This window comes from Oncorhynchus clarkii, chromosome 19 (genome assembly GCF_045791955.1).
Source record: "Oncorhynchus clarkii lewisi isolate Uvic-CL-2024 chromosome 19, UVic_Ocla_1.0, whole genome shotgun sequence".
In the NCBI taxonomy this organism is placed as follows: domain Eukaryota; kingdom Metazoa; phylum Chordata; class Actinopteri; order Salmoniformes; family Salmonidae; genus Oncorhynchus; species Oncorhynchus clarkii.
The window spans coordinates 28,081,070-28,107,867 of NC_092165.1; the positions used below are offsets into that span (position 1 = coordinate 28,081,070).

General features: G+C 47.1%; 1 protein-coding gene across 3 annotated transcripts in view; it reads left to right on the forward strand.

The window, feature by feature from the left end:
* The window catches only part of LOC139375006 (spectrin beta chain, erythrocytic-like), a 50,677-nt gene that overhangs the window by 18,521 nt on the left and 5,358 nt on the right, over positions 1–26,798 (forward strand). For 2 of the 3 annotated variants that reach the window (XM_071116343.1, XM_071116344.1), the window contains exons 3-36: positions 6,229–6,380; positions 6,688–6,861; positions 8,025–8,128; positions 8,490–8,570; positions 8,716–8,831; positions 9,040–9,152; positions 9,279–9,466; positions 9,787–9,904; positions 10,158–10,316; positions 10,563–10,865; positions 11,660–11,810; positions 12,113–12,252; positions 12,499–12,702; positions 12,867–13,142; positions 13,416–13,666; positions 13,895–14,032; positions 14,169–14,526; positions 14,648–14,842; positions 15,090–15,296; positions 18,351–18,553; positions 19,580–19,670; positions 20,108–20,254; positions 20,838–21,101; positions 21,264–21,491; positions 21,641–21,853; positions 22,042–22,209; positions 22,544–22,674; positions 23,000–23,204; positions 23,534–23,757; positions 24,017–24,167; positions 25,243–25,487; positions 25,893–26,031; positions 26,285–26,369; positions 26,510–26,706. In XM_071116343.1, the coding sequence (XP_070972444.1) occupies positions 6,229–6,380; positions 6,688–6,861; positions 8,025–8,128; positions 8,490–8,570; positions 8,716–8,831; positions 9,040–9,152; positions 9,279–9,466; positions 9,787–9,904; positions 10,158–10,316; positions 10,563–10,865; positions 11,660–11,810; positions 12,113–12,252; positions 12,499–12,702; positions 12,867–13,142; positions 13,416–13,666; positions 13,895–14,032; positions 14,169–14,526; positions 14,648–14,842; positions 15,090–15,296; positions 18,351–18,553; positions 19,580–19,670; positions 20,108–20,254; positions 20,838–21,101; positions 21,264–21,491; positions 21,641–21,853; positions 22,042–22,209; positions 22,544–22,674; positions 23,000–23,204; positions 23,534–23,757; positions 24,017–24,167; positions 25,243–25,487; positions 25,893–26,031; positions 26,285–26,369; positions 26,510–26,706 (6,119 nt within the window). Of the gene's footprint in view, positions 1–153; positions 800–6,228; positions 6,381–6,687; positions 6,862–8,024; positions 8,129–8,489; positions 8,571–8,715; positions 8,832–9,039; positions 9,153–9,278; positions 9,467–9,786; positions 9,905–10,157; positions 10,317–10,562; positions 10,866–11,659; positions 11,811–12,112; positions 12,253–12,498; positions 12,703–12,866; positions 13,143–13,415; positions 13,667–13,894; positions 14,033–14,168; positions 14,527–14,647; positions 14,843–15,089; positions 15,297–18,350; positions 18,554–19,579; positions 19,671–20,107; positions 20,255–20,837; positions 21,102–21,263; positions 21,492–21,640; positions 21,854–22,041; positions 22,210–22,543; positions 22,675–22,999; positions 23,205–23,533; positions 23,758–24,016; positions 24,168–25,242; positions 25,488–25,892; positions 26,032–26,284; positions 26,370–26,509; positions 26,707–26,798 lie in introns of those variants that run through there. The other variant, XM_071116346.1, reaches the window with a different exon arrangement.

Below are 26,798 nucleotides of genomic sequence, written 5' to 3' on the forward strand. Positions count from 1 at the left end.
CGGGAGAGGTAGAGGGAACAGGAGAAGAGGACAGAGTGAGAGAGCGTGAGAGAGAAGAGGAGAGAAGTGGAGTGCTGCTGAGCTGAGCATCTCTCCCAGCTCCATACTCCAGGTCCTGCAGACTCCCTCCATTGTTGGGGTCAGGACTCAGGACTCAAGATGAGCAGCCCGTCTCCATGTCTGTTGCGTGCCGTCACCCAGCCTCGGCTCCGAGAGGTGAAGATCAGCCTGAAGACCAGGGTGACCCGGGAAACCAACAGAGAGACCTCCACAGACCTCCGATCCAGTGGAGTGGCGCTAGGGAGGGACAGGGACAGTTACAGAGAGGCCACCAGGGACAGAGCCATCACCCCAGGAAGAGAGACCCCGCTCCGGGCAACTCTGAGCAGCAGCAGCCGCAGCCGGAGCACCCCACCCATCCACAGAGCCCTGAGGAGGGAAGCTAAGGGCGATGGGAGGACCAGGCAGGAGCCAGAGAACCAGCCTGAGAGGAATGGGACCCTCCGGGTTATATCCAAGACAGGATCTGGAGCACCTCATCCTCTGAGACTGGGTCTGGGTCTCTCCCCCATCTCCTCTTCCTCCTCGTCCTCCTCCACCTGCACCCCCGCCAGGCGTCAGCAGCGTCATGTCCCCTCTCTCCCGCGCCCCGCTCCGCCCCCTACCACCTCCTCCTACGCCTCCACCTCCTACGCCTCCACCTCTGGCAGGAGTATGAAGAAGGCGAGGTGGCTGAGCTACAGTACCTCCAACATCTGCTTCAACTCCATCCTGGATGGACGCTTCAGGCAGCTGCAAGGTATCTGGTGTCCAGACTGGTCTGGGGGTGATGGTGTTGGTAGTGGGTTGGACACTAGCTACAAGTTACTGTCGAGGTCCAGTCTGGGGCTGGGGGTGGTGATGGTAGAGGTGGGTTCACGGCCCACCCTCTCTCATTCCCACCGCTCAGGGTTAGGGTTAAGGTCCAATCTTGCAGTGGTGGTGGTGGGGATGGTGGTGGTGGGAATTTGTCCCTCCCACCTCTCACCTCCAACCCCACAGTGGGTAAAAAAAGAGAGCACCGTTTCCTTGTGTGCCCTTCCCATCCCTCTCTCTGTGTTTGGGACAGATTGAGGCGGGGGAGGGGTTGATGGCGAGGTCTAGCTTGTGATGCAAGCGAGCATGTGGGTGGTTTGATTGTTCCTGCTGGCGTGTGAGCTGGAGAGTCGGGGGGAAAAGAGCTGTGCTTCCACTGTAGTGGCCCTTTTTTAATGTGTGTGCATTTATTTATTGCTTTTTCAGGAAGCAGTGGCTATGCCCCAATTGTTCGCTGAGTTTGATCTGAATATTTCATGGAGCAAACTCCTAAAAAGGACACGCCGTGTTTGTTGTAACCTTTTCGTTCCCATTTCATCAGAGCGGGATTGATTATGTATGATTACGTGTTCACCGAATTGTCTTGTTAGCTGCGCTACCACCCCTCCGTTACACTAGCCACATTCAAATTTCACGTGAACTATTTTCACCTGCCGTCACCGTGGTATGACGTAACATAAACACTAGCTGCATTCATATTCATTTGGTTTCTTTTCTCCTGATGAGCTGTGGGACTATTCAGAAACGTCATATTTGCCACAGATGACTGTGTTGAACAGCTATTGAATAATCCATCCCTCCTCTCTTCCTTTTCTCCTCCTCTCCTAACTGCTCATTTCTCTCTCCGTTATTCGATTTTCAAAGAGAGCGGTTGTCCGTCACTGTGAATTTACGTTAGCTTGTTCTAGCCAGCTCCCTGATGACAGAAACACATTAGGAGGAGGAGAGAGGAGAGGAGGAAGAGAAGAGGACAGGTTGGAAAGAGAAAGAGAGAGACATGCTTTAATTTATTCTCTCTGGTATATTTCAACATTTAGCCGACCGCTGCTGTCTAATGGGCTCAGGGGATTCTTATAGAGATGTGAAACTCTTCAAAGTCAGAGTGTTTTGAATAAAGCCCCCTGGATTCACCCAAATGCGGATGCACACAACTCTCTTTCCCATGATGTAACCTGGTACTCTCTCTGTGTTTCTGTTTATGTCTTCATCATCTCTCCTGCCTCATATTGATTCATGACCTATGCTTTTGTTATTCCATCATGCGTTTGTTAGTGTTATGTCTTTCTGTCTTGTCTGCGTGTTATATCTCCGTTATGCTGCGCTCCGCCAACTGTACTTCATTCTGTCTCTGTTGTGTGTCTTTGTGTATCTGCTAGAGTAACAATGTCATACATTGTACCTGTCTGCAATGCATTGTTTATTTCTACCTCTACTTTGTCTCTGTCCTCTCACCCTGCTCCTGTTCCAGATTCCTTCAGGCGGCTTGTGTGTTGAGTTGAAATGATGTCATTAAAAAGTCTTTCCCCACTGCCTGGGTGGGTGTTGCTTAGCTGTGCTGGGTGCCTCTGCTACCCCGGTGTCTCTGTCAGTCTGTCCTCTCATCAACCATGCTCCACACCAGACCCAGACTCCTGCAGCACTCTTCCCAACGGACTAAACTGGTCAGGTTGTCAGGTTGTATTCTGGTTATAGAAGGATATCTACGTTTTTTTTTGTGGGGGGGGGGGAGACAGGCAAGTGGGAGAATAGTAGAAAGGGTGGACGTGGGGATTGAACCGGGCTTCTAGACCACGGGCTCCGCCAGGTTTTGTTAATGGCTTGTTCTGACTCTGTTTTGACTGCTGCAGATGTGTTGCGTTGTGCTCTGTCCGTTGTCTCGTTGTGTTGTGCACTGTAAAAAAAGGTAATTCAGTGTACAATAACCAGCTGCAATAGGATTGGGAATTTGGGCATATGACTTTAGCTGAACCAACACACATTCTCAAGTTTGAATCGCATGTTCCCTCAACTTAGAATTTTGGGTTGCGTGAACATACAATTCAACTTGAGAATTTATTGTGCCTTATTTGCATATTTCCCGGTGCAAAACGGAACTCTTTATGACAATTCAGAGCCATGCAGTGGCTAGCTACACTACAAACATAATTTGACCAGTTTCCCACACAACCTGCATTGAGAATGACTGCCAGGGCATGGAAGAGTGATTACTGCCAGGTCCTCTGAACTGGAACAGCCATCTCAGTAACGAGTGCAAAAAGTCAAACTGCTAAGAGATTGGATTCGTTTAGAAAAATATATGTTATTGATGCTTGTGTAGCATAAAATGAATCAACCAATCAATGTACACGCAAAAAAAACAGGTATTGAAACAAACAATTGTGGAAATCAATAGAGCTGAGAAATATGATAGCGATGGCCGTGGTTTTGCTTGGTTTTGGGCAAACATACATTTGTCATTTTACTCAACAAACTTGTTCTAATTCAGCTCACTTCGAGCAGAGTTTGCTGATTCAACGTATTGTAAGGTAACCAGCTGCGATAGGATTGTGAGTTTGCTCAACACTTGGGCATATAGCTGAACCAACATACAGTGTTGACTTACAAAGGCAAACACACATTGAAAAACATTCACTCGACAAGGTTTTATACATCCAGCTCACTGTGAGCAACGTGTGTTGAGTGAACAAACTTTGACACATTAGCTACATTTCCTGTCCTTCTGAAGTCCACCCAACTCCCAGAATAACGCTGGGTAAGCAATTGGTTGGCTTTTTTTACAGTGTGTTGTGTTCTCTGCTCTTGTGTTTAGCCGTGGGCGGTTGCAGAGGCCGCTATAGTCTCTCATGGCAGACTTCAAACATTAATATGACAAATGGAGTAGCTCGTCAACACAGTTGATTTAGTTATGGATTCCAAGTCGAGGTTACATACCAGCTAAACTAATCTCTCGTGGACATCTACGTAAACATAAACCATGATTTTAGTTCTGGGTTAACCGAGATTACATACCCGCAGGTAACACTACCAGTCCTTTCCTCTTTACGTCCTATGGTCTCAGGCTATGATGGGCTGACTCTGCTGGGCTGACTCTGCTGGGCTGACTCTGCTAGGCTGACTCTGCTGGGCTGACTCTGCTAGGCTGACTCTGCTCTGCTGGGCTCTCTGCTGGGCTGACTCTGCTGGGCTGACTCTGCTAGGCTGACTCTGCTGGGCTGACTCTGCTGGGCTGACTCTGCTAGGCTGACTCTGCTGGGCTGACTCTGCTAGGCTGACTCTGCTGGGCTCTCTGCTGGGATGACTCTGCTGGGCTGACTCTGCTAGGCTGACTCTGCTGGGCTGACTCTGCTAGGCTGACTCTGCTGGGCTGACTCTGCTGGGCTGACTCTGCTAGGCTGACTCTGCTGGGCTGACTCTGCTGGGCTGACTCTGCTAGGCTGACTCTGCTGGGCTGACTCTGCTGGGCTGACTCTGCTGGGCTGACTCTGCTGGGCTGACTCTGCTAGGCTGACTCTGCTGGGCTGACTCGGCTGGGCTGACTCTGCTCGGCTGACTCTGCTAGGCTGACTCTGCTGGGCTGACTCTGCTGGGCTGACTCGGCTGGGCTGACTCGGCTGGGCTGACTCTGCTGGATGTGGCTAGCCCAGCTCTCTGCTAACTGTGGGAAAACAGCCTGGCTCTGCACTCCAAAAGAGTTCTTCGGCTGTCCCCACAAGGTAACCCTTTTTGGTTCCAGGTAGAACCCTCTGTGGAAAGGGTTCTACCTTGAACCAAAATGGTTCTACCTGGAACCAAAAAAGTTCTTTAAAGGGTTCTCCTATGGGGACAGGGAACACATTTTATTCTAAGAGCGTGGCTCTTTCTCTGGCTCTCTGGCTCTGCCTGTGTACAGGGGAAAACCCATCAGCATCAATAAGTCATGTGTCTTGTGGCTGTCGCTCGCTGGAGTCAGAGTGCGGATAGGGCTGGAAATCAGTGGGAAGCAGCAGCATGTGAAACAACATAGTAGTATTTAGTTCAGCCTGTACTGATACAGACCTGGCCTGGATGGGAGAAGTGTGAGCCCTGGTCAAAAGTAGTGCACTACGTAGGAAATAGGGGGCCATTTGTGATGCGCGTTGTGCGTTTTATTTGTCATGACTTTTTCATTATGGTGGGGGTGATCCACGTGAATGTTGTGCAGTAGGCTCCTTGTTATTTACCAGGCAAGAAACAGAATGGGACATGACTCATTTAACAATACTGCCTGGTCTCTTATGTAATATAGGACTATATAACATGGCCAAAGGTGACAGATTTGTTACATTTTGGCAATGCAGAGAATAGATGTGAGAGCAATGATGACATGTCATTTTGAGTGATTCAAAAGCAAGGACTCTTTTTTTTTGTCAAAAATGTTCCTATTTTGGTCTCTACAGACCAGGCTTAGAAGCTTACATCTCTCTCTTGTCCCCACCAGTATAATTTTCTCTCTATCCCCATTTTCTCTCATTCACCTTTCCCTCTAGCTGCTTGTCCTCCTACTTTCTCCCTCTATCTCGGGGTTACCTCCCTTCCACTCTCTTAGTGTGTGTTGCTCTCTCACTCTTCCCATGCCTCCCTCTCTTTCTCTCCCTCTCTTCCCATCTCTCACTCTCTCTCTATCTTCCCTCTTTTCTGTCTCCCTCTCTCTTACCTCTCTCTCTTACCCCTTTCTCTCTCTCTCTCTCCCTCTCCCTCTCTCTGTCTCTCTCCCTCTCTCTCTGTCTCTCTCTCTCTCTCCCTCTCTCTCACTCTGTCTCTCTCTCTGTCTCTGTTCTACACAGGCTGAGGGCCTGAATCATTTATAGTACAAGTCATTAAGGATGCAGTATTTTGCACTCTTATATTTGGGACACACACACACACACACACACACACACACACACACACACTCACACACACACACACTGTGGACCCTGGTCAAAAGTACTGCACTAAATGGGGAATATGGTGCCATTTGAAACGCTGACAGTGTGTTGATGGGGACTTTAAAGTGTGACTGTGATCTCCTGCTCTTAACCAGTAGGGAGACATGATATTCGAACTTACATAACTCACAACAACGCTGATGTTCCTACTCTCAGAGGCCTTGTGGATTCTAATGTCTGTTCTCAACACTTACTCAGTCAAGCCTTGAGTTTTTCTTCACGCAACTGCCCACACAAACGCATGGTTTGTGTCCTGCTACGTTTCAGACATGATACACCCCCCCCGTAAAGGATAAAGCAAAAAGTATAACACTTCTTTTACAGTTCAGATTCCACTGGTATAGATGTGCTTGGGTGAATGAACCCCAACAAAACAAACTCCTAGGTTATTACTGTCTAACCTAGTTCTCTTTCTGTCTACCTCCAGATGAGCGCGAGGCGGTCCAGAAGAAGACCTTCACTAAGTGGGTCAACTCCATCCTGTCGCGTGTCAACTGCCGTATCGTTGACCTGTACCTGGACCTCAGGGATGGACGCATGCTCATCAAACTACTGGAGGTCCTCTCTGAAGAGAAACTGGTACGTGGGCGTGTGTGTGGACGGCCTGGGCGGTATGTGTATTTATGATGTATTGTATGTGTGTTTAGTCTGCGTGCTTTCTTTGTCCCTGTTATGACATGATCTGATGATGTCCAGATCAGAATGGAAATACTCGTCGCAGTCTCATTAATCACTTCACTGCACTAAATACCACACTACACACAACACACACTACACAACACACTACACACAACACAATACACGTTTACGTTCTATTCCTCTCTCTCTTCTCTCTCCCTTCCTATCTCCGCCCCTTACTCTCCATCCTCTCCCTCTCTCCCCCCAGCCCAAGCCCACTAAGGGTCGTATGCGTATCCACTGCCTGGAGAACGTGGACAAGGCCCTGCAGTTCCTCAAGGAGCAGAGGGTCCATCTGGAGAACATGGGATCACACGACATCGTCGACGGCAACCACCGCCTCATCCTGGGACTCATCTGGACCATCATCCTCAGATTCCAGGTGAGTTAGGATTCTTCTTCTTCTAGCCAACCACAAAAAAAAAACACAGGTTACAAAATGGCCTAAATTTAAACCACCCTCTGCTAGCCTGGTCCCAGGTCTGTTTGTTCTGTATTGCCAACTTCTATGTCTAGGTGGCAAGATAGAACAAACTGATTTGGGACCACTAGGCTTGGTGAGTTAGCTAACCACTATAACAACAACACTGGTTACAAAATCAACTAGAACTCAACGTAAATCCCCTCTGGCTGGAGCTGTATACGGTCTGGTTTCAGCCAACAGCTGACTTTATCTGGTGCTAGAACTAAAACCACATCCCAAACAAAACATACCGTGTGTTAGATTATTTTATCTGGGAACAGGCTGATCCAGTATTTATTTTCAATTTGACAGCCTATTGTTATTTTTAGCTTTGCTAGTTCAAACAATATGCCCTCGCTGCTGCATTATTCACACCTTCAAAAAGGAGGAGAGGGAAAAAGAGGAGACGACTAGCTAGCCTCTGTCGGCATCCCTACGTAGCATCAGAACAAACGGAGGAGAAGAGAAGCAAAGCGGTGCTAAATTTAGCCTCTCTGAGGAGCGGTATGTCTCACAGATAAAATCACTGTTCTAATTACTGACAGTGTGTGTGGTAAAATAGGTGTGTCTGGATGTGTGTGCGTTCGTTCGTTCTGGTGTGTGTGTTGGTGGGAAAATAGCTGTGTGTGTTTGTGTGTGTACATGCATTTGTATGCGTGTGCGTGTGCGCACGTGTGTGTGTGTGTGTGTGTGTGTGCGTGCGTGCGTGTGTGTGTGTGCGTGTGTGTGTGTATGTGTGTGTGTGCAGTTAGTGGGAAAATAGGAACCTTGGAAATCAACAGTTTTAACTAAGGTTACGATTAGTGTAAATTAAAACATTACTTGATCAACCTTGTTTTCATAGGTTCATACTGATAAAATATACACTTCGTACTTCAACCTAAAATAGGAAATGGGCAGTTTATGCCTAAACATTCTTCCATTTTCAAATGTACAATATGTATACACTACATGCCCTATAACATTTAGGTTTCGTTATGTAGGTCTTGTCTCCTCTACCACATAAGAACAATCTGGTCTAGTGTCCACTCCATTGTCGTTACTGTAGTTGACTGTCTGTCCTGCCTGTCCCTGACCTACAGATCCAAGACATTGTGGTGGAGATGGGACAGGCAGACGGGACCCAACGGGAAAGCCGCACAGCCAAGGACGCTCTGCTACTCTGGTGCCAGATGAAGACTGCTGGGTGAGATTGAAAAAAAATAGTCTTATTTAGTAGACTATTTTATCCAAAGCAGCTAACAGAACTGTCAGCGTTGACAGAGACACATATATTCAGGATGTTTGGCCCGTGTGAGAATAGGACCCATAGAGCTTCTATATGGAATTCTGTGCCCTCAGCCCTGATGTTGCCAACAACCATGCTCTAACTCACTGAGACATTGGAACCGCAAAATGATCAATGATCAGGGTTGCCTGGATAACGCCATCTTGATTAGAGATCAGTTTATCTGATTACGCTGCTAAGTCCTCTAAACTACTGGGATCAGTTTGTGATTGAGGTCAGTCCGTGACATTGACTCTTTGTCCTTCTTGTGTTTTTACAGATATCCGAATGTGAACATCACCAACTTCACCACCAGTTGGAAAGATGGCATTGCGTTCAATGCTCTCATACACAAACACAGGTAAGAAGAGACATAATGCCATACCATCTCCGATGGATCTCGTTGCAGGCAAATCTCTCTCTCTCTCTCTCTCTCTCTCTCTCTCTCTCTCTCTCACTCTCACTCTCACTCTCACTCTCACTCTCACTCTCTCTCAATCTCTCAGGCCAGACCTGGTGGACTATGGTGGCCTGAAGAAGTCCAACCCAACCCATAACCTCCAGAATGCCTTCAACGTAGCAGAGCAGAAGCTTGGTGTGACCAAACTGTTAGACCCCGAAGGCAAGTTACAATTTCCTGTTCCCTCATCTAGAACTATGGGCCAAAAGCTTAATGGATAATCTCTATTGAAATAGCTTTTAAGCCCAGGACTACGCTTTACCTGTGTTCGGGTAACCGGTCCTTTCTAGTCTTTATGAGCTGAACTCAAGGCTGAAATAAAAGAGTCCAGTGATCTTCTAGCTTTCATGGACTGTCTGTTTGTTTGCAGATGTGTTCACGGAGAACCCAGATGAGAAGTCCATCATCACATATGTTGTAGCATTCTACCACTACTTCTCCAAGATGAAGGCACTAGCAGTGGAGGGGAAGAGAGTTGGCAAGGTAAGGATGGGATAAATAATGCAGTGTGTATATGCTTGTGTGTGTGCGTGTGTACATCCGTGCTTGCTTTGTTTACCCAAACACCAAAGCGCTTGGGTAACCTCACCCTCTGTGTCCATCCTTTAGGTGCTAGACCATGCCATAGAGACAGAGAAGATGATTGACAAGTACGAGACCCTATCGTCAGACCTGCTGATGTGGATAGAGCAGACCATCATCGTCCTGAACAACCGTAAACTGGCCAACTCTCTAACTGGTGTCCAGCAGCAGCTCCAAGCTTTCAACTCCTACCGCACCGTGGAGAAACCACCCAAGTTAGTCACACCAGCATGCCTTAATACAATATACCCCAACTAGGGTTGCACAAATCCAGTGCATTTTCCCCAAAAACATCAAGTTTTTCTAGAAATCCTCCATGAATCCTCCAAATGCGAAACTGGGAATTTGGGGAACATTTCCGCAAGTTTGTAACACTAGTTCTAGCATGAAAACACGTCTGATACCATTCCACTTGTCCCGCTCCAGCCATTACCACAAGCCCGTCTTCCCCAATTAAGGTGCCACCAACGTCCTGTGCTGGTCAACAAGTTCTGGTTCTGACACAGTGTTTATTGTTTTGTCTGTGATGGACAAGGTTCCAGGAGAAAGGTCACCTTGAGATGCTGCTGTTCACAATCCAGAGCCGTATGAGAGCCAACAACCAGAGGGTATACACCCCGAAGGACGGGGCTCTAGTGGCTGATATCAACAGGGTAAGAGACCTGGGTTTTCAGTAATACTGAAACAAAGAGTGTAAGTTTGATTTAGTCGGCTGGTTCCGTACTTACTGACGCTATTTTGAGTCTGCCGGGATTCAGGAATGGAGGAGACACATTTAGTCAATTCAGTAATGGGTCATTTATTAATCGACAAAGCTAACAAGCACAAAGACAGAATAATTACTTATTATAACGAGATCCTACGGTAGCCAGCCGGCACTTTAAATAACCATGTTGCCCTCTGCAGGCCTGGGAACACCTAGAACGCGAGGAGCATGAGAGGGAGCGTGTCCTGAGAGACGAGCTGATTCGCCAGGAGAAGCTGGAGCAGATGGCCAGACGCTTTGACAGGAAAGCTGCCATGAGAGAGACCTGGCTATTGGAGAACCAGAGACTGGTGGCACAGGTAATATGTCCACTTGGACAGCACACCTGCACACATATAGTCCATAACAAAACAGACATGCGCTATTCATTTTGGGGCCAATTCAGAGCTGAGATAAGTGGACCGAAATTCCTTCATTGATGTCAGTGGAATAATTGAGCGAAAACTTTTACAGATCTCAAGTCAGAATACCCTCCTTCTCCAAATAGACATACGTAACAGTTTAACCTCTTCACCTCTGAAACATCCCCCACCTTCCCCCTTCAGGACAACTTTGGCTACGACCTGCCGGCGGTGGAAGCGGCGAAGAAGAAGCACGACGCCATCGAGACGGACATCGCTGCCTACGAGGAACGCATCCAGGGCATAGTGGCTATCTCGAAAGAGCTGCAGTCTGAGCTCTACCATGACGCCAAGCGCATCGACGTGCGCAAGGATAACATCCTGAGGCTACGGGATTACCTACTGGAACTATTGAATGCTCGCAGGGCACGCCTGGACAAGAACCTCACCCTGCAGAGGATCTTCCAGGAGATGTTGTACATTATCAACTGGATCGATGAGATGAAGGTAGATTATTAATAGTAGGGTCATAGAAATGATGTATCGAAGGTGACTTGCAGAATTATAGATGTTGACAGGGATATAGTACATGTTGTTTTCACTATATCTAGCCCCTAATCAAACCTATAACCCTTGTGTTACTTGCTAGCTAACCCACTGAGCCATTGGAAACAGACATCATAGGCCAGAGGTCGGCAACAGGTGGTCCGTAGGCCCAAAAACTTTTTGGGGACCCCCAAAGTTTTAGTATTTATATATATATATATATATATATACATATATATAGATAGAGAGAGAGAGTTTGGACATTTTTGTTTGAAAATTGGCCCGCGACTGAATCTAGTTGCCTACCACTGTGCAGAATCTATAAATTATGAATCTGAAAAAGCCATGTTGGTTAAAGGTTAGAATCTATATTCATACAGAATAATATGTTAGCTTTCTCCCTGCTATAGCTATAGATGTAGGATTTCATTTAATCACTCTTTTGTTGCTGAGAATTTTCCTGCACCAGGAAATGCAGATGTATTCATGATTTACATAAATTCACTGAAAACCCACACTAACACATGGTTATATTAACAGTATTGCACTTTAGCCTAACCACCTATCAAGCATCATTATGGACTAAACTTTCACATCCCGTTTCTGCAGTAATATTTTGTTGCGACAAAACTACGGGTCAAATTACGCTCCCACATCTGTATGCCAGAACATTCCTTTGCCATGTTTGACCCCTTCCTTACCCCCGCCACCTCTTCCTCTCAACCCTGACCCCTGAACCTGTGGTATGTCCCCAGGCTCGGCTCCTGTCTCCTGACTTTGGGAAGCACCTGTTGGAGGTGGAGGACCTGCTCCAGAAGCATGCTCTGGTGGAGGCTGACATCGCAGTGCAGGCAGAGAGAGTTCACAACGCCAATGCAGCTGCTCTCAAGTTTGCCAATGGAGACAGTGAGTGCAGTCGACTTTCCTATTCATTGAATTGTCCCTCCTTAGCAACTGGTCTTGTACTTGGACCGTACATCCCATCTAACAAAAGAGGGTAACACTTTACATGATCCTTTTTAGCATCCCTAGATGTTAAGTGTAATCCAACAGATACCTTCAGGTGAAGTGTAACCCAAGAGATACCTTCATGTCAAGTGTTAACCCAAAAGATACCTTCATGTCAAGTGTTAACCCAAAAGACACAGTACATAATCATGCCAAAAAGCTCTTGTTTTTAAATCTTCCCCCGTCCTCTCACCTCCCAGGCTACAAGCCCTGTGACCCCCAGGTGATTAAGGACCGGGTGCAACACCTAGACCTGTGTTACCAGGAGCTGTGTGCCCTGGCAGCCCAGCGCCGTGCCCGACTGGAGCAGTCCCGACGCCTCTGGAACTTCTTCTGGGAGGTATGTAGGCTACAGAGGTAGGCAACTGAAAGGTCTTACCCTTAAGCAAGGCCCTACGGCAGGGGCGACGCACTGCGGCGGACCCTGTCCTCCAACCTCTCCGTGGGTGTTTGTATGTGTGTTCCTCAAGGTTTTTTTGTGTGATAATTGACTATAAAATATATCTGCTTTTTTATTATAAAGAAAAATGCACATTTCAGTGTCCCTGTGATAAATGACTATGAAGTGTACCTTGTTTTATCTTAGATGGCCGAGCTGGAGAGCTGGATCAAGGAGAAGGAGCACATCTTCTCCTCGCTGGACTACGGCAAGGACCTGACCAGTGTGCTGACTCTGCAGAGCAAACACAGTGCCTTCGAGGACGAGCTGGGGGCCCGCCGTGTCCACCTGCGGGAGATCATGGACGAAGGAGACAAGATAATCCAGGCTGGACACTTCGACACACCACAAGTAGCTTTTTTCCCCCCACGTTGACTGTATTTCTTTTGTTTGTAACTGTCTATATCATGTGTTAATACATGATATGTCTTTAATATATGTATGCACATGGCCACAAATACAATGTGCCCATGGGGACAATAAAGTCATTCTTTTTTTGTTTATGTTATCGTAAGGTCGGGGATCGCATGGAGGACGTGAGGAGGCAGTGGCAGCAGCTGGAGGAGCTGGCGGCGTTCAGAAGGCAGAACCTCCAGGACACCCAGAGGTTCTTCCAGTTCCAGGGAGAGGCTGATGACCTGAAGGCCTGGCTGCTGGATGCCAAGAGGCAGATGACTAGTGATGAAGTGGGTCATGATGAGTATACCACCAAGAGGCTGCTGAAGAGACACAGAGGCCTAAGGGACGACGTGGCCAAGAACGGAGCCACCATTGACGCTCTGACCAAACAGGTAAAATACCTGACTGACCAAATGGCTGGTTCTTGCCTATAAAACCTGTGCTACTATACTTTACATAGCTTTACAATTAGGATCTACTAGATTATGTTAGCATCATGATTTTAACCGCTAGTTGTCACATATGTGTATATTTGTTGAAATTCGTCCAGATTAATCTTACTGTTTTTAATGCTGTTTTTATTGTAAGAGCTCTGATGATTTCCCCAGATTTCCCCAATGTATTTATTACATATGGCTAATAAACCTAGAACTTTCTGTGACCAGGCGGCGGCGCTACCCGAGGAGCTGCGTAACACGCCAGACATCCAGAGACGTCTGACGGAAATCAGAGACCTGTACATGGAGCTGATGTCCCTGTGCGACCTGCGACAGAAGAAGCTGGATGATGCCATGGCCCTGTACATCATCTTCAGCGAGACAGACGCCTGTGAGCTGTGGATGGGCGAGAAGGAGACCTGGCTGGTAGGGCTGGATGTGCCTGAGAAACTAGAGGATTTGGAGGTGGTGCAGAACAGGTACAAACCACAGATATGACGTCATGTCATATTGTTGGGGTACCAGCAATGTTAAACAGTACATTTACAGTTGTATAAATCTGACACCAATCACATCTCTATCAGATCTCTGCAAATGCGGGTTACAGTTGGACTGACTGATGGGGGATTGGTCGCTTCTCTGAATGTAACCTGCTTGCTCTGGTACATACTGTTTGATTTAGTGCTTACAATTTCTTTCCTTCCCAGGTTGAGTATACTTTCTTCAGACATGGCTAACGTCCAGTCACGGGTTGATGATGTCAACAAAGCAGTGAAGCAGCTTGAGGACAGCAGGCACCCTCGTACCAAAGAGGTGAAGGAATGCCAGACGAGACTGAATAAGAGGTGAGACTCATGATGATGTGATGTTCATGTGTAGATGTAGTATACACTCGTAGCAAAAATGGACATGTCGTCATTATGATCCACAGTCTACAGTAACATTAGTATTAACCCTCTGGTCTGTCTCTTTCTCTTCCAGGTGGGAGGCCTTCAAGGCCATGTTTGAGGAGAGGAAGCGGAAGGTGGACTCTGCTCTCAGCTACCACAACTATGGCCTGGAGTGTGGCGAGACAGAGTCCTGGATTCGAGACAAAACCCGGGTCATCGAATCCACCCAGGAACTGGGCAATGATCTGAACGCTGTCATGACCATCCAGAGGAAACTCTATGGCATGGAGCGCGACCTGGCCGCCATCGGAGACAAGCTCACCTTCCTGCGGAGTGAGGCGGACCAGCTGGCCAAGGATCACCCGGACAACGCTGCAGACATCCTGGCTAGACGAGCCGAACTGGACGCAGCCTGGGATAACCTGAAGGCCACCCTGAAGGACCGGGAGGTATGTGTGTGCATGCGTGCGTATCTTTGTGCGTGTGTGTCTGTGTCGGGAAAAAAGCAGAAAACACATTTTTGTGGTTGCACTTCTCCATAACAAATGGACTAATACAGTTGTATTGTAGGAGTCTCTGGGAGAGGTGTCCAAGCTGCAGAACTTCCTGCAGGACATGGATGACTTCCAGTCCTGGCTCTTCAAGACCCAGAAGTCCGTGGCGTCCGAGGACATGCCTGAGACTCTGCCCCAGGCAGAGCAGCTGCTGAGTCTCCATGACGCCGTGCATGATGACATGGGCACACACGAGGAGGACTACTACAAGGTTAGTTTCAAGTTATAAAGTTAGTTAAGAACAGTGGGGATAGTTTTACAAAGAGTTGTCAAGGCAGTGACAAAAAAATTGGATCCTGTGTGACTCCGTTAGTAAGATCGTGGTGCTAGTGATGCCAGGGTCGTGGGTTGGATTCCTGCTGGAGCCACATATACTGAAATGTTTACAGTCACTGCACTGTAAGTTGCTTGGATAAAAATGTCTGCTAAATGGCATATTATGATTATTATTACGTTAGGTGAGGGACATGGGCGTGGCGGTGACCCAGGGCCAGCTGGATGACCCTCAATACCAGGAGTTGGACAAGAGGCTGAAGGGTCTGGACCGCGGCTGGGACGAGCTCCACAAGATGTGGAATAGTAGGAAGGGCTTCCTGGACCAGGGCCTGGGATTCCAGCAGTTCATGAGGGACGCCAAGCAGGTGGAGACCATCCTCAACAACCAGGTGAGATAAACCAACGTTGTGATACCAGGTTGTTATATTGAAAGAAAGCAATTGTTGTCCTTAACCTGGTTTCCATCCAACCTTTTTATGTGAATAAAGTATAGGCTGTCACAGCCTGATGGAAACAGCACATTTTTCGGTAAACTTTCCCAATGTCGACAAAACAAAAATTCCCTAGACGACGTGGGATCTTTTGTGTTAGTAAGATTAATTATGTGAGAAATAGCGGTGGAAACGCTTTTATGGGCAGGTATTGATAGGGTAGTGCATACGGCCCAGTACATCACTGGGGCCGAGCTCCCTACCATCCTGGAACTCTATACCAGGCGGTGGCAGAGGAAGGCCCAAAACATGGTCAAAGACTCAAGCCATAAGACTTGTAAACAAGACTGCTAAATAGATAATCAAATGGCTACCTGGACTACCTGCATTGACCCTTTTTCATACTAACTCTCTTGCACTGACTCTATGCACACACACTTTACCCACACACTCACACAGTAAGTATTCAGAGCCTTTGCTTTTGAGACTCGAAATTGAGCTCAGGTGCATTCTGTTTCCATTTGTACCTCCTTGATTAGAGTCCACCTGTGGTAAATTCAATTGATTGGACATGATTTGGAAATGCACACAGCTGTCTATATAAGGTCCCACAGTTAGCAGTGCATGTCAGAGCAAAAACCAACCCATGAGGTCGAAAATAATTGGCCGTAGAGCTCTGAAACAAGATTGTGTCAAGGCACAGATCTGGGGAAGGGTATCAAAACATTTCTGCAGCATTGAAGGTCCCCAAGAACACAGTGGCCTCCATCATTCTTAAATGGAAGAAGTTTGGAACCACCAAGACTCTTTCTAGAGCTGGCCACCCGGCCAAACTGAGCAATCGAGGGAGAAGGGCCTTGGTCAGGGAGGTGACCAAGAATCCAATGGTCACTCTGACAGAGCTCCAGAGTTCCTCTGTGGAGATTGGAAAATCTTCCAGAAGGACAACCATCTCTGCAGCACTCCACCAATCAGGCCTTTATGGTAGAGTGGCCAGACGGAAGCCACTCTTCAGGAAAAGGCACATGACAGCCCACTTGGAGTTTGCCAAAAGGCACCTAAAGACTTTCTGACCATGAGAAACAAGATTATTTGGTCTGATGAAACCAAGATTGAACTCTTTGGCCTGAATGCCAAGAGTCACATCTGGAGGAAACCTGGCACCATCCCTACGGTGAAGCATGGTGGAAGAATCATCATGCTGTGGGGGTGTTTTTCAGTGGCAGGGTCTGGGAGACTAGTCAGGATCAAGGGAAATATGAATGGAGCAATGTACAGAGAGATCATTGATAAAAACTTGCTCCAGAGCGCCCAGGACCTCAGACTGGGGCAAAGGTTCACCTTCCAATAGGACAACGACCCTAAGCACTCAGCCAAGACAATGCAGAAGTGGCTTCAGGACAAGTCTCTGAATGTCTTTGCGGAGCCCAGCCAGAGCCCGGACTTAAACACAATCAAATATCAATGGAGAGAGCTGAAAATAGCTGTGCTATTGTGTGTGTAACACTCCTCATCCAACCTGACAGCGCTTGAGAGGATTTGCAGAGAAGAATGGGAGAAACTCCCCAAATACAGGTGTGCCAAGCTTGCAGCTTGACTCGAGGCTGTAATCGCTGCCTGTAAATGTGATGTTTAAGTTTTTTATTTTGAATACATTTGCCAAAATCTCTAAAAACATGTTTTGCTTTGTCATTATGGGATATTGTGTGTAGATTGATGAGGGGAAAACAATTTGATCCGTTTTGGAATAAAGCTGTAACGTAACAAAATGTGGGAAAAGTCAAGGGGTCTGAATACTTTCTGAATGCGTTGTATAGTCATGCTACTTTTACTTTATTTTTATTCCTTATTCACTGTGTGTTTATTCCTCGTGTCACTATTTATATTTTTCTATTGTATCATTAACTCAGCATAGTTTGAAATGGACCGGTAAGTAAAAACTTGATTTGAATTAGAATTTAATAACATGGCAAGCGATGCCATGTTGTGTTGTCCTCCCAATACAACTTGGGAAAGCACGCAGTTTATTAGGCTACAGATTGAATAGGTTTTGAACTTCACAGGGTGGTGAATGTGCAAGGTGACGATAATGCAATAATATATGTCATTTAGCAGACGCTTTTATCTATTATGTATAGATGTATCTATTATGTATCTATTATTATGAGCTTGATGCCCCTTTCCAATAAATATTGAGTCTTATTCTGGTAACATAACGATCGATGCTTGGTTGCCGTTTGACAAATAAAAATAATCTCGCTCTTTTGTCTATAATAATCTCATCATATAGGCTATACCCACACTGTATATGCGAGCTGTTGGCTAGAGCGCACGTGCCAACACCGGAGTGGTCACGTTCGATATATATATATATATATATTTAAAACAATGTGACGTCAGTGGAGTTGAAAATGTGAGTTTAAGTTGTTTATTTCATTCTGTACATGGAAATTGAACTGCAAAAGTAATTTTTTATGTGCACTACGTCATCACCCACAGCCGTTTTGTCCACAACAAGTCAATTTGATGGAAATACATCTCTGGTGGGAAAATACGCATATTGTTTTATGTGGATTATAGAATATTCGCATGGAAATCTGTCGTCAATTGGATGGAAACCTAGCTAATTACTAACTTAGCGAAATAAAGGTTTACATACGTATGAAGATAAACCAATAATATTGTGATTTCCCCTTTACTACAGTATACCATTTCCCTGTTGTCTTTGTATTGTGTTTTTATTGTGGGTTTTACTGTGAATGCTGGAGTGAGTGTGATTTTCGATGTATTCATTACACATGGCAAATAAAGTTTTTAACATTTAAACATGGAATATGAATAGAGTTAAAAACCCCAATGAAAATCGAAAACTGTAAAGCAGAAAGTGAACAATTTGAAGGGTGCTGTGCTATGTTTGTGACTGTGGTGGGTCAAGAGTACATTGATGTAGCTTATCTTCTGTTAGTCAGCACCAAACGTAATGGTTGTGGATTCTTTCTTTTTTTACTTCAGGAGTACACTCTGGCCCACACGGACAAGCCTGACACCCTGGACGGAGCAGAGCAGGCCCTGAAGAGACACGAGGACTTCGTCTGCACCATGGACGCCAACATAGAGAAGATCGCCAGCATGCTGGAGGGGGGACAGAAATTGGTTGACAGGGGGAACCTCTACTCCCCCAGGGTCCAAGATAAGATGGACCTAATCCATGACAGGTTAGTTTGGATCTTTTTCTGCTCTAATATCTGCTTAATTAAAATAAATAAAAAAACACCCAAAGACATCAGATTTCTTTGAAAATACGTTTTTAGTTTATGAACTATAAATGAATACAAATGGTTATCTTTTATTCAATTAATTCTAATGTCAGCCATGGGTTTATAAGAGGATCTGTCTGTACATATTGTAATGAACTTTCACAGAGAAAATCTCTACTTTATCTGACCTATTGACCTATACTTGTTTTGTCTGTTCCCTCAGTAGTGAGTGTTAATCACATACTGTAGTTCAGCTAACTATTACACTGCCACTTTAAGGAGCATGAAACACATAGTCTGTGTCCCAAATGGCACCCCATTCCCTTCATAGTGCAGTACTTCCTACGTAGAGCCCTATGTGTCCTGGCTAAAACTAGTGCACTGTAAAGAGAATGGGGTGCCATTTGGGACGTAGACATACTGTACAGTAGTTCAGCTTGCTATTAGCCTGCCATTTTGAGTCAGCTAGGTCAGCAATACATAATTAGTGTTAACATTGTTCTAGTGGAGGGGGGAGAGGCGAGGGAGGGAGCTCCTTCTCCCATTAACACACACCATTATCATCCCATCCGGCTTCACTCTACTCTGCTGGGAGGGAGACGGTTGGAGGGCACCGGGTGCCTGCTATGATGGGTATTGATCGCAGAGAGAGTGTTCTTCAACCCAGAGGAGGTAGTGATAGCTATACTGAGAGATCAGGAGGGGTGGGGGGGGCTGTGGAAGTAAGGTCTTTAGTAAAGACTCTTTACTGTGTGGCGCTGGGGCTGGAACTGGAAAGGTTCAGTAGAGGGGATTGCATGTGTTGTTTACACCCTACCATCAGTCTTTGTTGTGGGGACTTGGGTCATGTTCATTAGGCACCAAATGGAGAAAAATGGACTGAAACAGGGAGGGACTCGAATAAGAGATGCTCGTTTTAGTTGTCTTTTCAAACATTGAGTCTAACGTGTTGTTCTGTTGTGTCTGTGTGTTTTCGATCTGCAGGTACCACAAGAACAGAGACAAAGCCAACGAGGTTACAGGGGTACTCAAGGATAACCGTGATCTTCAACACTTCCTGCAAAACACACAGGATGTAAGATATTTTATTCATTTTTTGGTAACACGATACAGAAAATGTGTTCCTGTCTTACTTCTTACTACTGTTCTTGTCTGTGCTGACTCTGTGTTGATCTCCATCTCTCTATCCTCCACCTCGCCACTCCCTCTCTCTATCCTCTCCACTCTCTCATTCCATCCTCTCCCTCTCCCTCTCCACTCCCTCTCCCCATCCTCTCCGTCCCCGTTCCATCCTCTCCCTCTTCACTCCCTCTCCCCATCCTCTCCGTCTCCATTTCCCTCGTTCCATCCTCTCCCTCTCCACTCCCTCTCTCCATCCTCTCAACTATCCTTTCTCAATCCGCCTCTCACCTCCATCTCCCCACCCCTCCATCCTCTCCTCTCCCCCTCTCAATCCCTCTGTCCATCCCCCCCCCCCCCTCTCCATACCCTCTCTCCTCTCCCTCTCTCCAGCTCACTCTGTGGATAAACGAGAAGATGTTGACGGCTCAGGACGTGTCGTATGACGGGGACAGGAACATTCACACCAAGTGGAAGAAGCATCAGGCCTTCATGGCTGAGCTGTCCTCCAACAAAGACTGGCTAAACAAAATAGACCAGGTGTGCGTGTGTGGATGCATGCATGTGTGTGTGTGTGTTGTGTGTGTGTGTGTGTGTGTGTGTGTGTGTGCGCGCGCGCGCAAGGTGCAAAGTGACGTAGCTACACTGAGCTGTCAGAGCCTGTACACTCGCTCCACTACAGTATCAGTTTCTATGTGTCCTTGTGGTCACATCCTTGCTATATGCCACATGGTATAATAAGTAAGAATATTGTCCATGTGACGTTTTAACATCAACCCTGCTCTTCGCAAAGGCATCTAGCTGAACTGGATTCTGTTTCTGTTCTCTTAACATGCTTATTTTGGATTGAAATAGTAATATACAAAGCGAGCCAGAATGTCCCAAAAGGCATGATCTTCTGTTTGTGGATCGTGAGGCAGCTTAATGTACACGTACACCCACTGGACATGACGCTAGTCTCTCCCAGTAACCATATAGCTTACTTGAATTATTCTTGGTGCAAATCCCATCCATATTACTTATCATACATATGCCACAGACATCACAGACTGATGGATGATATAACAAGTATGAACGTTTCCGCTGTGACCTTTCTAACGCCGTCCCGTCTTCTCATCCACAGGAGGGTCAGGAGCTGATGGATGCCAAACCTGAGTTCGAGCCCATCGTGACAGAGCGTCTGACGAAGCTGCACGAGCTGTGGGACAAGCTGGAGTCCACTGCCGAGGACAAGGCCCGTCTGTTGTTTGATGCTAACCGCTCCGAGCTGTTTGACCAAAGTCAGGCCGACATCAAGAAGTGGCTGGCTGAGCTGCAGAAGGAGCTACAGGGAGACGAGGAGGTCAAGGACCTCACAAACGCTAACATCCTGCTCAAGAAGCACCAGGTGTGTGTGTGTGGAGGGGTGTGTCTGTCTAATGTCCCTCCCCCAGTTTCGGAGGTTGATCAAACAATAACACTTTAGACTCTGGACCAAAAGCCGTAGAGTTCCAATCTTCTTGTTGAGTCTACCCAGCCACTAGTTTAACCCCCCCCCCCCCTCCTCTAGCAAACAGAGAACCAGGTGCGTGACCGTGCGCGGGAGCTGGAAGAGCTCCAGAAGGCTGTCGAGAAGCACGGAGGCCTAGCCGGGAGCAGGGAGGACCAGCTTGAGACTGAGCAGCAAGCAATCCAGATGGACTTCCAGCAGCTCCTCAACCCCCTGTCCCAGCGCAGGGGCAAGCTGGAGGCAGCCAAGTCCGTGCACCAGTTCTACAGGGACCTGGCTGATGAGATTGTGAGGATGCCTTTCAGATTATCATCATCGCCACTACGGCGCTGTTGTTTCCACTTGAAACGTGTCAGAATGCTTCCTCAGAGAAATGCTGACATGAACACTATGTGTTTCACCGTTCTATTCTCTCTCCTTTTCTCTCTCTATCGCAGCTCTGGGTCGAGGAGAGGTTGCCCCTTGCGATGTCAGATGAACACGGCAACAATCTCCAAGCGGTCCAAATGCTGTTGAAGAAGAACCAGACATTACAGAGGGAGATGGAGGGTCACCAGCCCCGGGTGGATGAGGTGTTGGAGCGTGGCCGGAGGATGACATCGGCCGCGACAGAGGCGGGCGGGCCGGAGGCTGAGCGTATTGGACAGCAGGTGTGCACCTGCTCACGATTGCACGTGCACACGCCCGTGCACACTTCTTGTTTTCTACCCTGTGTCCCGTCTCCTCGCCCTCTGTTCCTTCCACCTCTTCCCATTTTTTGCTTGTTTTCAACGGTTGGTTTTTGAAAAAGGTTTGTTACTGATACTGTTTTTGTTATGTATTGTGTCCCTGATTCCAGGTGAAAGAGCTGGAGGAGGTGTGGTCTCGGCTGCAGGATGAGATGGCTAAGAGGAGAGACAGGCTGAACGGATCTAACCTGGCCCAACAGTACTTTAATGACGCTGATGAAGCTGAGGCCTGGATAGGAGAGGAGGAGCTGTACATGATCACTGATGAGAAAGCCAAGGTAAGGAGGCTGAGGGGAGGAGAGGAAATGGGAGGAGAGATGAGAGAGGAGGGGAGGAGGCTGTGATTTGAATAGAAGAGCAGGAACTCTACATGATTGCTGATGAGAAGGCCAAGGCATTGTACTCCAAATATATTTACAACTATCAAGTTGATCTTATGGACTGTCAGTCCTTGCAACCATAGCTCCACTGGTGAATCGAGAGTGGGGACATTTGTCCAATCTCATCCCTCATAGTAAACCAAGCGGTGGGGCTGCTGTTTGGCTGAAAAAAACATATAAAAGATTGTGGCTTTAAAGTGTTCATTTCTCCCCCCCCTCCACCTCTCTTAAGGATGAGCGGGGAGCCATGTTGATGTTGAAGCGTCACCTGATCATGAAGGAGGCTGTAGATGACTACTCAGACGCCATCCAGAAGCTGGCTGATCGCGCACAGAAGATGCTCAACGAGGACCACCCTGATGGGTGAGTGGAACCTAGATATTTAGGGTTCAGTCAGCTTACCTTGGGTACTACAGTATAGTACAGTATAGTACTACAGTATAGTATCACTAACTCTTCTGTAGGCCTCAGACTATGTTGCATACATGTGGAGAATCCTCCCTTTTTAGGATTGGTCTCTTGTTCCTCACTGTGTAACAGTATTGAGAGTGATGGGTGTGGTTACGATTGGGTCCCTTACCATACAAAGATCAGACAGCTATGATACATCTTGATGCATGATGATGACTTGTCTCCTCTTGTCAGTCACTCGCTCTTTCTCTCCCTCTCCCTTTCTCCCTCCCGATAGTGAGTCTGTCATCCGTCGTCAGGGCCAGGTAGATAAGCAGTACGCTGGTCTGAAGGACCTGGCAGAGGACCGCAGGAGGAAGCTGGACCATGCCTATCATCACTTCCTGCTGAGCCGAGAGGTGGAGGATCTGGAGCACTTGATCGCTGAGAGGGATGTGGTGGCCTCCTCCCAGGAGATGGGACAGGACCTGGACCATGTCACGGTGAGGGTGGAATACATACCAAATACAGAGGCCAGGGATTCTCAGTCTAGGACCTCTGGAGGGTTTCTATGAGCTTCCATGGGGTTCTTGAAAAAGCAGGGGGGGACGGACGGACGGACGGACGATCGAGTTAATGGGACTTTCTAGGCGGCTGAAGGGATGGAGAATGGTCCAAGCACGAATGTGAAGTCACACCTTGTATTGGTTCTCTCTGTAATGTTCTGTATTCTCATGGAGTATATCCAAGCTTGAGAGCTCTTGTGATTGAGCTCTCGTATTTTTGAACCTATTTCCTTTTTCTTTTCCCTCCCCAAATCTAAACCGTCCAGCTCCTGAGGGACAAGTTCCGTGACTTTGCCCGGGAGACAGGGACGGTGGGGCAGGAGCGTGTGGACTATGTGAATCAGACCATAGACGAACTGATTGAGGCAGGCCACACAGAGGCTTCTGCCATGGCCGAGTGGAAGGACAGCGTCAATGAGAGCTGGGCTGACCTGCTGGAACTCATAGACACTCGCGCTCAGCTCCTACAAGCCTCATATGACCTGCTCAAGTGAGTCTGGACACAATTGGTTGGCAAATAGTCCATTAATGCCCCTAACTGTTTTTTGGCTTTGTATGCCTAGGCTCAAACACACAAGACAAACACACAAGGCAAACACAAGACAATCATTTGTCCTTTTTTTAGACAGTGAAGACGTTTCATTTTTCCTTTCATAGACGGTTGAGATCTGACTTCTGACAGATTACAGTTGTATACTACAGTAGTGGTACAGTGAGTGCTCAGCAGTGAATGCCCTGGTGGTTCTCAGGTACTTCGATGATGGGAAGGAGCTGGTGGCTCAGATCCAGGAGAAACATAATGAGATTCCTGCTGACCTGGGAGAAGACTTCAGCAAGGCAGATACGTTCCACCGCATGCACGCTGCCTTCGAGAGGGACATCAGCGCCCTGGGAAAACAGGTACACCTTAACCCTCTACTACCTGGGAAGCCTGGAGTTTGGTTGAGAGGTCAATGGGAGAGGCAGCGTTAAGATATTAAGAGGTGTTATGCTGATTTAGAGATAAGACTTAGTGTACAGCCATGTACATTTCAAGTTATATCAAGGTGAGTAGTTGTAAGACAGCATTTGTTTTTGTATGCCTTGGTGGCCTCCCTGTAACAACACATTGCAATAACACTGAATGCCAGTCGTGATTGGAGTCGCTCGAATCCGTCTCGAAGGACGATAAAGAAAATATGCGAAATGGGATTGAAAGTCTTCTACATCGAGGGTGTCGTGGTTCATTTCTGTATTATCAAATGAGAAGAGACAAACTCATCACGCAAATCAGAGTTATACTTAAACACAATCTTTATTCACATATTAATAAGGAAAGCATGTCACACCACACACACAAGTGAATGATGTGAGTGCTCTGCAGTTACGATGGCTGGTCGACGAACCACTCTTAGATGATTCATTGAGAGCCCCGACACAAAGGATACAAAGATATTTTAAATGGCAAGATACACCCCCTTAGTCTACATGACAAACAACAGATGTGTGGAATGGGTCACAAGGTTAGGATTCGTATGAAATAAATTAATAATTCACAGCAGACAGTATCTGCTGTAAACACTATCTGCTGTTCTCATTGTTTGGAAACCAGGGTCTGGCCCCCAAAACAAGGTTCCCCTCATCATTATACACATCTGAGTCATCTCCGCCCTGGTACCAACCAGTACACAAACACCAACTCATGTTATGGAATGCGGTCTTTAGGTTAAATCGCCAAAGGCATTGTAAATCCACTGTGAGCATTAAGCCCCTAGAGGCCCAACTCAGAAGACTACACACAGGTGAGAGCTTTCTAAGAACCCTATTCTATTCCATAAAACAACCATTTGATGCAATAACAGTATTATAACATAATCTTGTACTTTTGCTCTCACAGGGGTTTCTCTCTCATAATCACCTCCATAGAGATTCTATATCTAAATCTATATCTATCTATATCTATATCACCGCAACCTCCCTCCTCCTCCCCCACCAGGTGCAGCAATTCCAGGAGACAGCGGTCCGTCTGCATGCCCAGTACGCTGGGGACCAGGCTGTGGAGATCCAGACCCAGGAGAAGGAGGTGGTGGAGGCCTGGAAAGCCTTGCTGGATGCCTGTGACGGCCGCAGGAGACGCCTGGAGGAGACAGCTGATAAGTTCCGCTTCTTCACCATGGTTCGAGACCTCATGGCCTGGATGGAGAGCACCATACAACAGATAGAGACACAGGAGAAACCACGGTAATCTCATGTGACAGACTGTTAACATAAATGCTAGCTAGCTAGTGCAGGCGAAACTTTGTTCTGTGTTCTGAGTTTAAGGTGAACAGGACAGGGGAGGAAAGCAGATCCCATGGCTCTGTTGGTTGGAGCCAGGTATTTGCAACCACAGTTGTGGGTTTAATTGTCACAAGGTGTATACCACACACACTGAATATATGCAGAGAAAAACATCTTCAAAATGACTAAACACGGAGGAGAGAGTGGACTGGGGAAACGGAGGAGAGAGTGGACTGGGGAAACGGAGGGGAGAGGGGATGAGGGGAGAAAGGAAGGGTGAGGCATGGAGGAATAGAGGATGGAGAGATATAGGATAGAGCGATAAAGCTAGATGATCACATGTTGTTTCTACCTCTCTCTCCTCAGGGACGTGTCATCAGTAGAGTTGCTGATGAAATACCACCAAGGGATTATGTCAGAGATCAACCAGCGTGGACCCAAGTTCTCTGAATGTGAGGAGCACGGCAAAGCTCTGCTGGCTCGCAAACACAAAGACTCTGTTGAGGTGAGGAACACCAGGGCTCTATATCAAATCTCCACGCCTCTCCCTTCCCTCAGATCTTCTCCTCCAATGTGTTTTGAGAAGGAGGCGAGGAGAGCGTATGCAAGCAATCAAGTAAAGTTGAATTGGGGAAGAGCCTTGGGCTCCACTAAATTCTTTCAGATATGTGGCTATTTCCGTACCTTGTGACTCTACCTCATTTGAAAACTGAATTAATCTGACCATCCCTGTTGCTGTCATCCTCATTCTCTGTCAGATAAGTATTAAGCTGAGCCAGCAGAGGGAGAAGAGAAAGGAAATGATGATCAAGTGGGAGGACCGGTGGGACTGGCTCAGGCTCTGTGAGTACAGCAACAACAACAACCCTCCCTTTTCCCCTCCTTCCTGATACGGTATTATAGATCAGAGTGAACACAAAAACACAAGGCCTGGGTCCATATAGCATACTTACACATCGGTCTTCTCTTGTGTGATGTCCCAGTGTTGGAGGTGTGCCAGTTTGCACGGGATGCCTCGGTGGCGGAGTCGTGGCTCGTGGCTCAGGAGCCATATGTGGCCAGCAAGGACTTGGGACAGACGGTAGACGAGGTGGAGAAACTGCTGAAGAGACATGAAGCCTTTGAGAAGTCCACCGCCACCTGGGAGGAGCGCTTCTCAGCACTGGAGAGACTTACTACGGTATATTGTGGATAGGATTGTGTGTGTGTTTGGGAGGGGGAGGTAAGGGGGGTGTTGTTTGTTTGTGATCTGTGTAAATCTGTCTCCTTTAG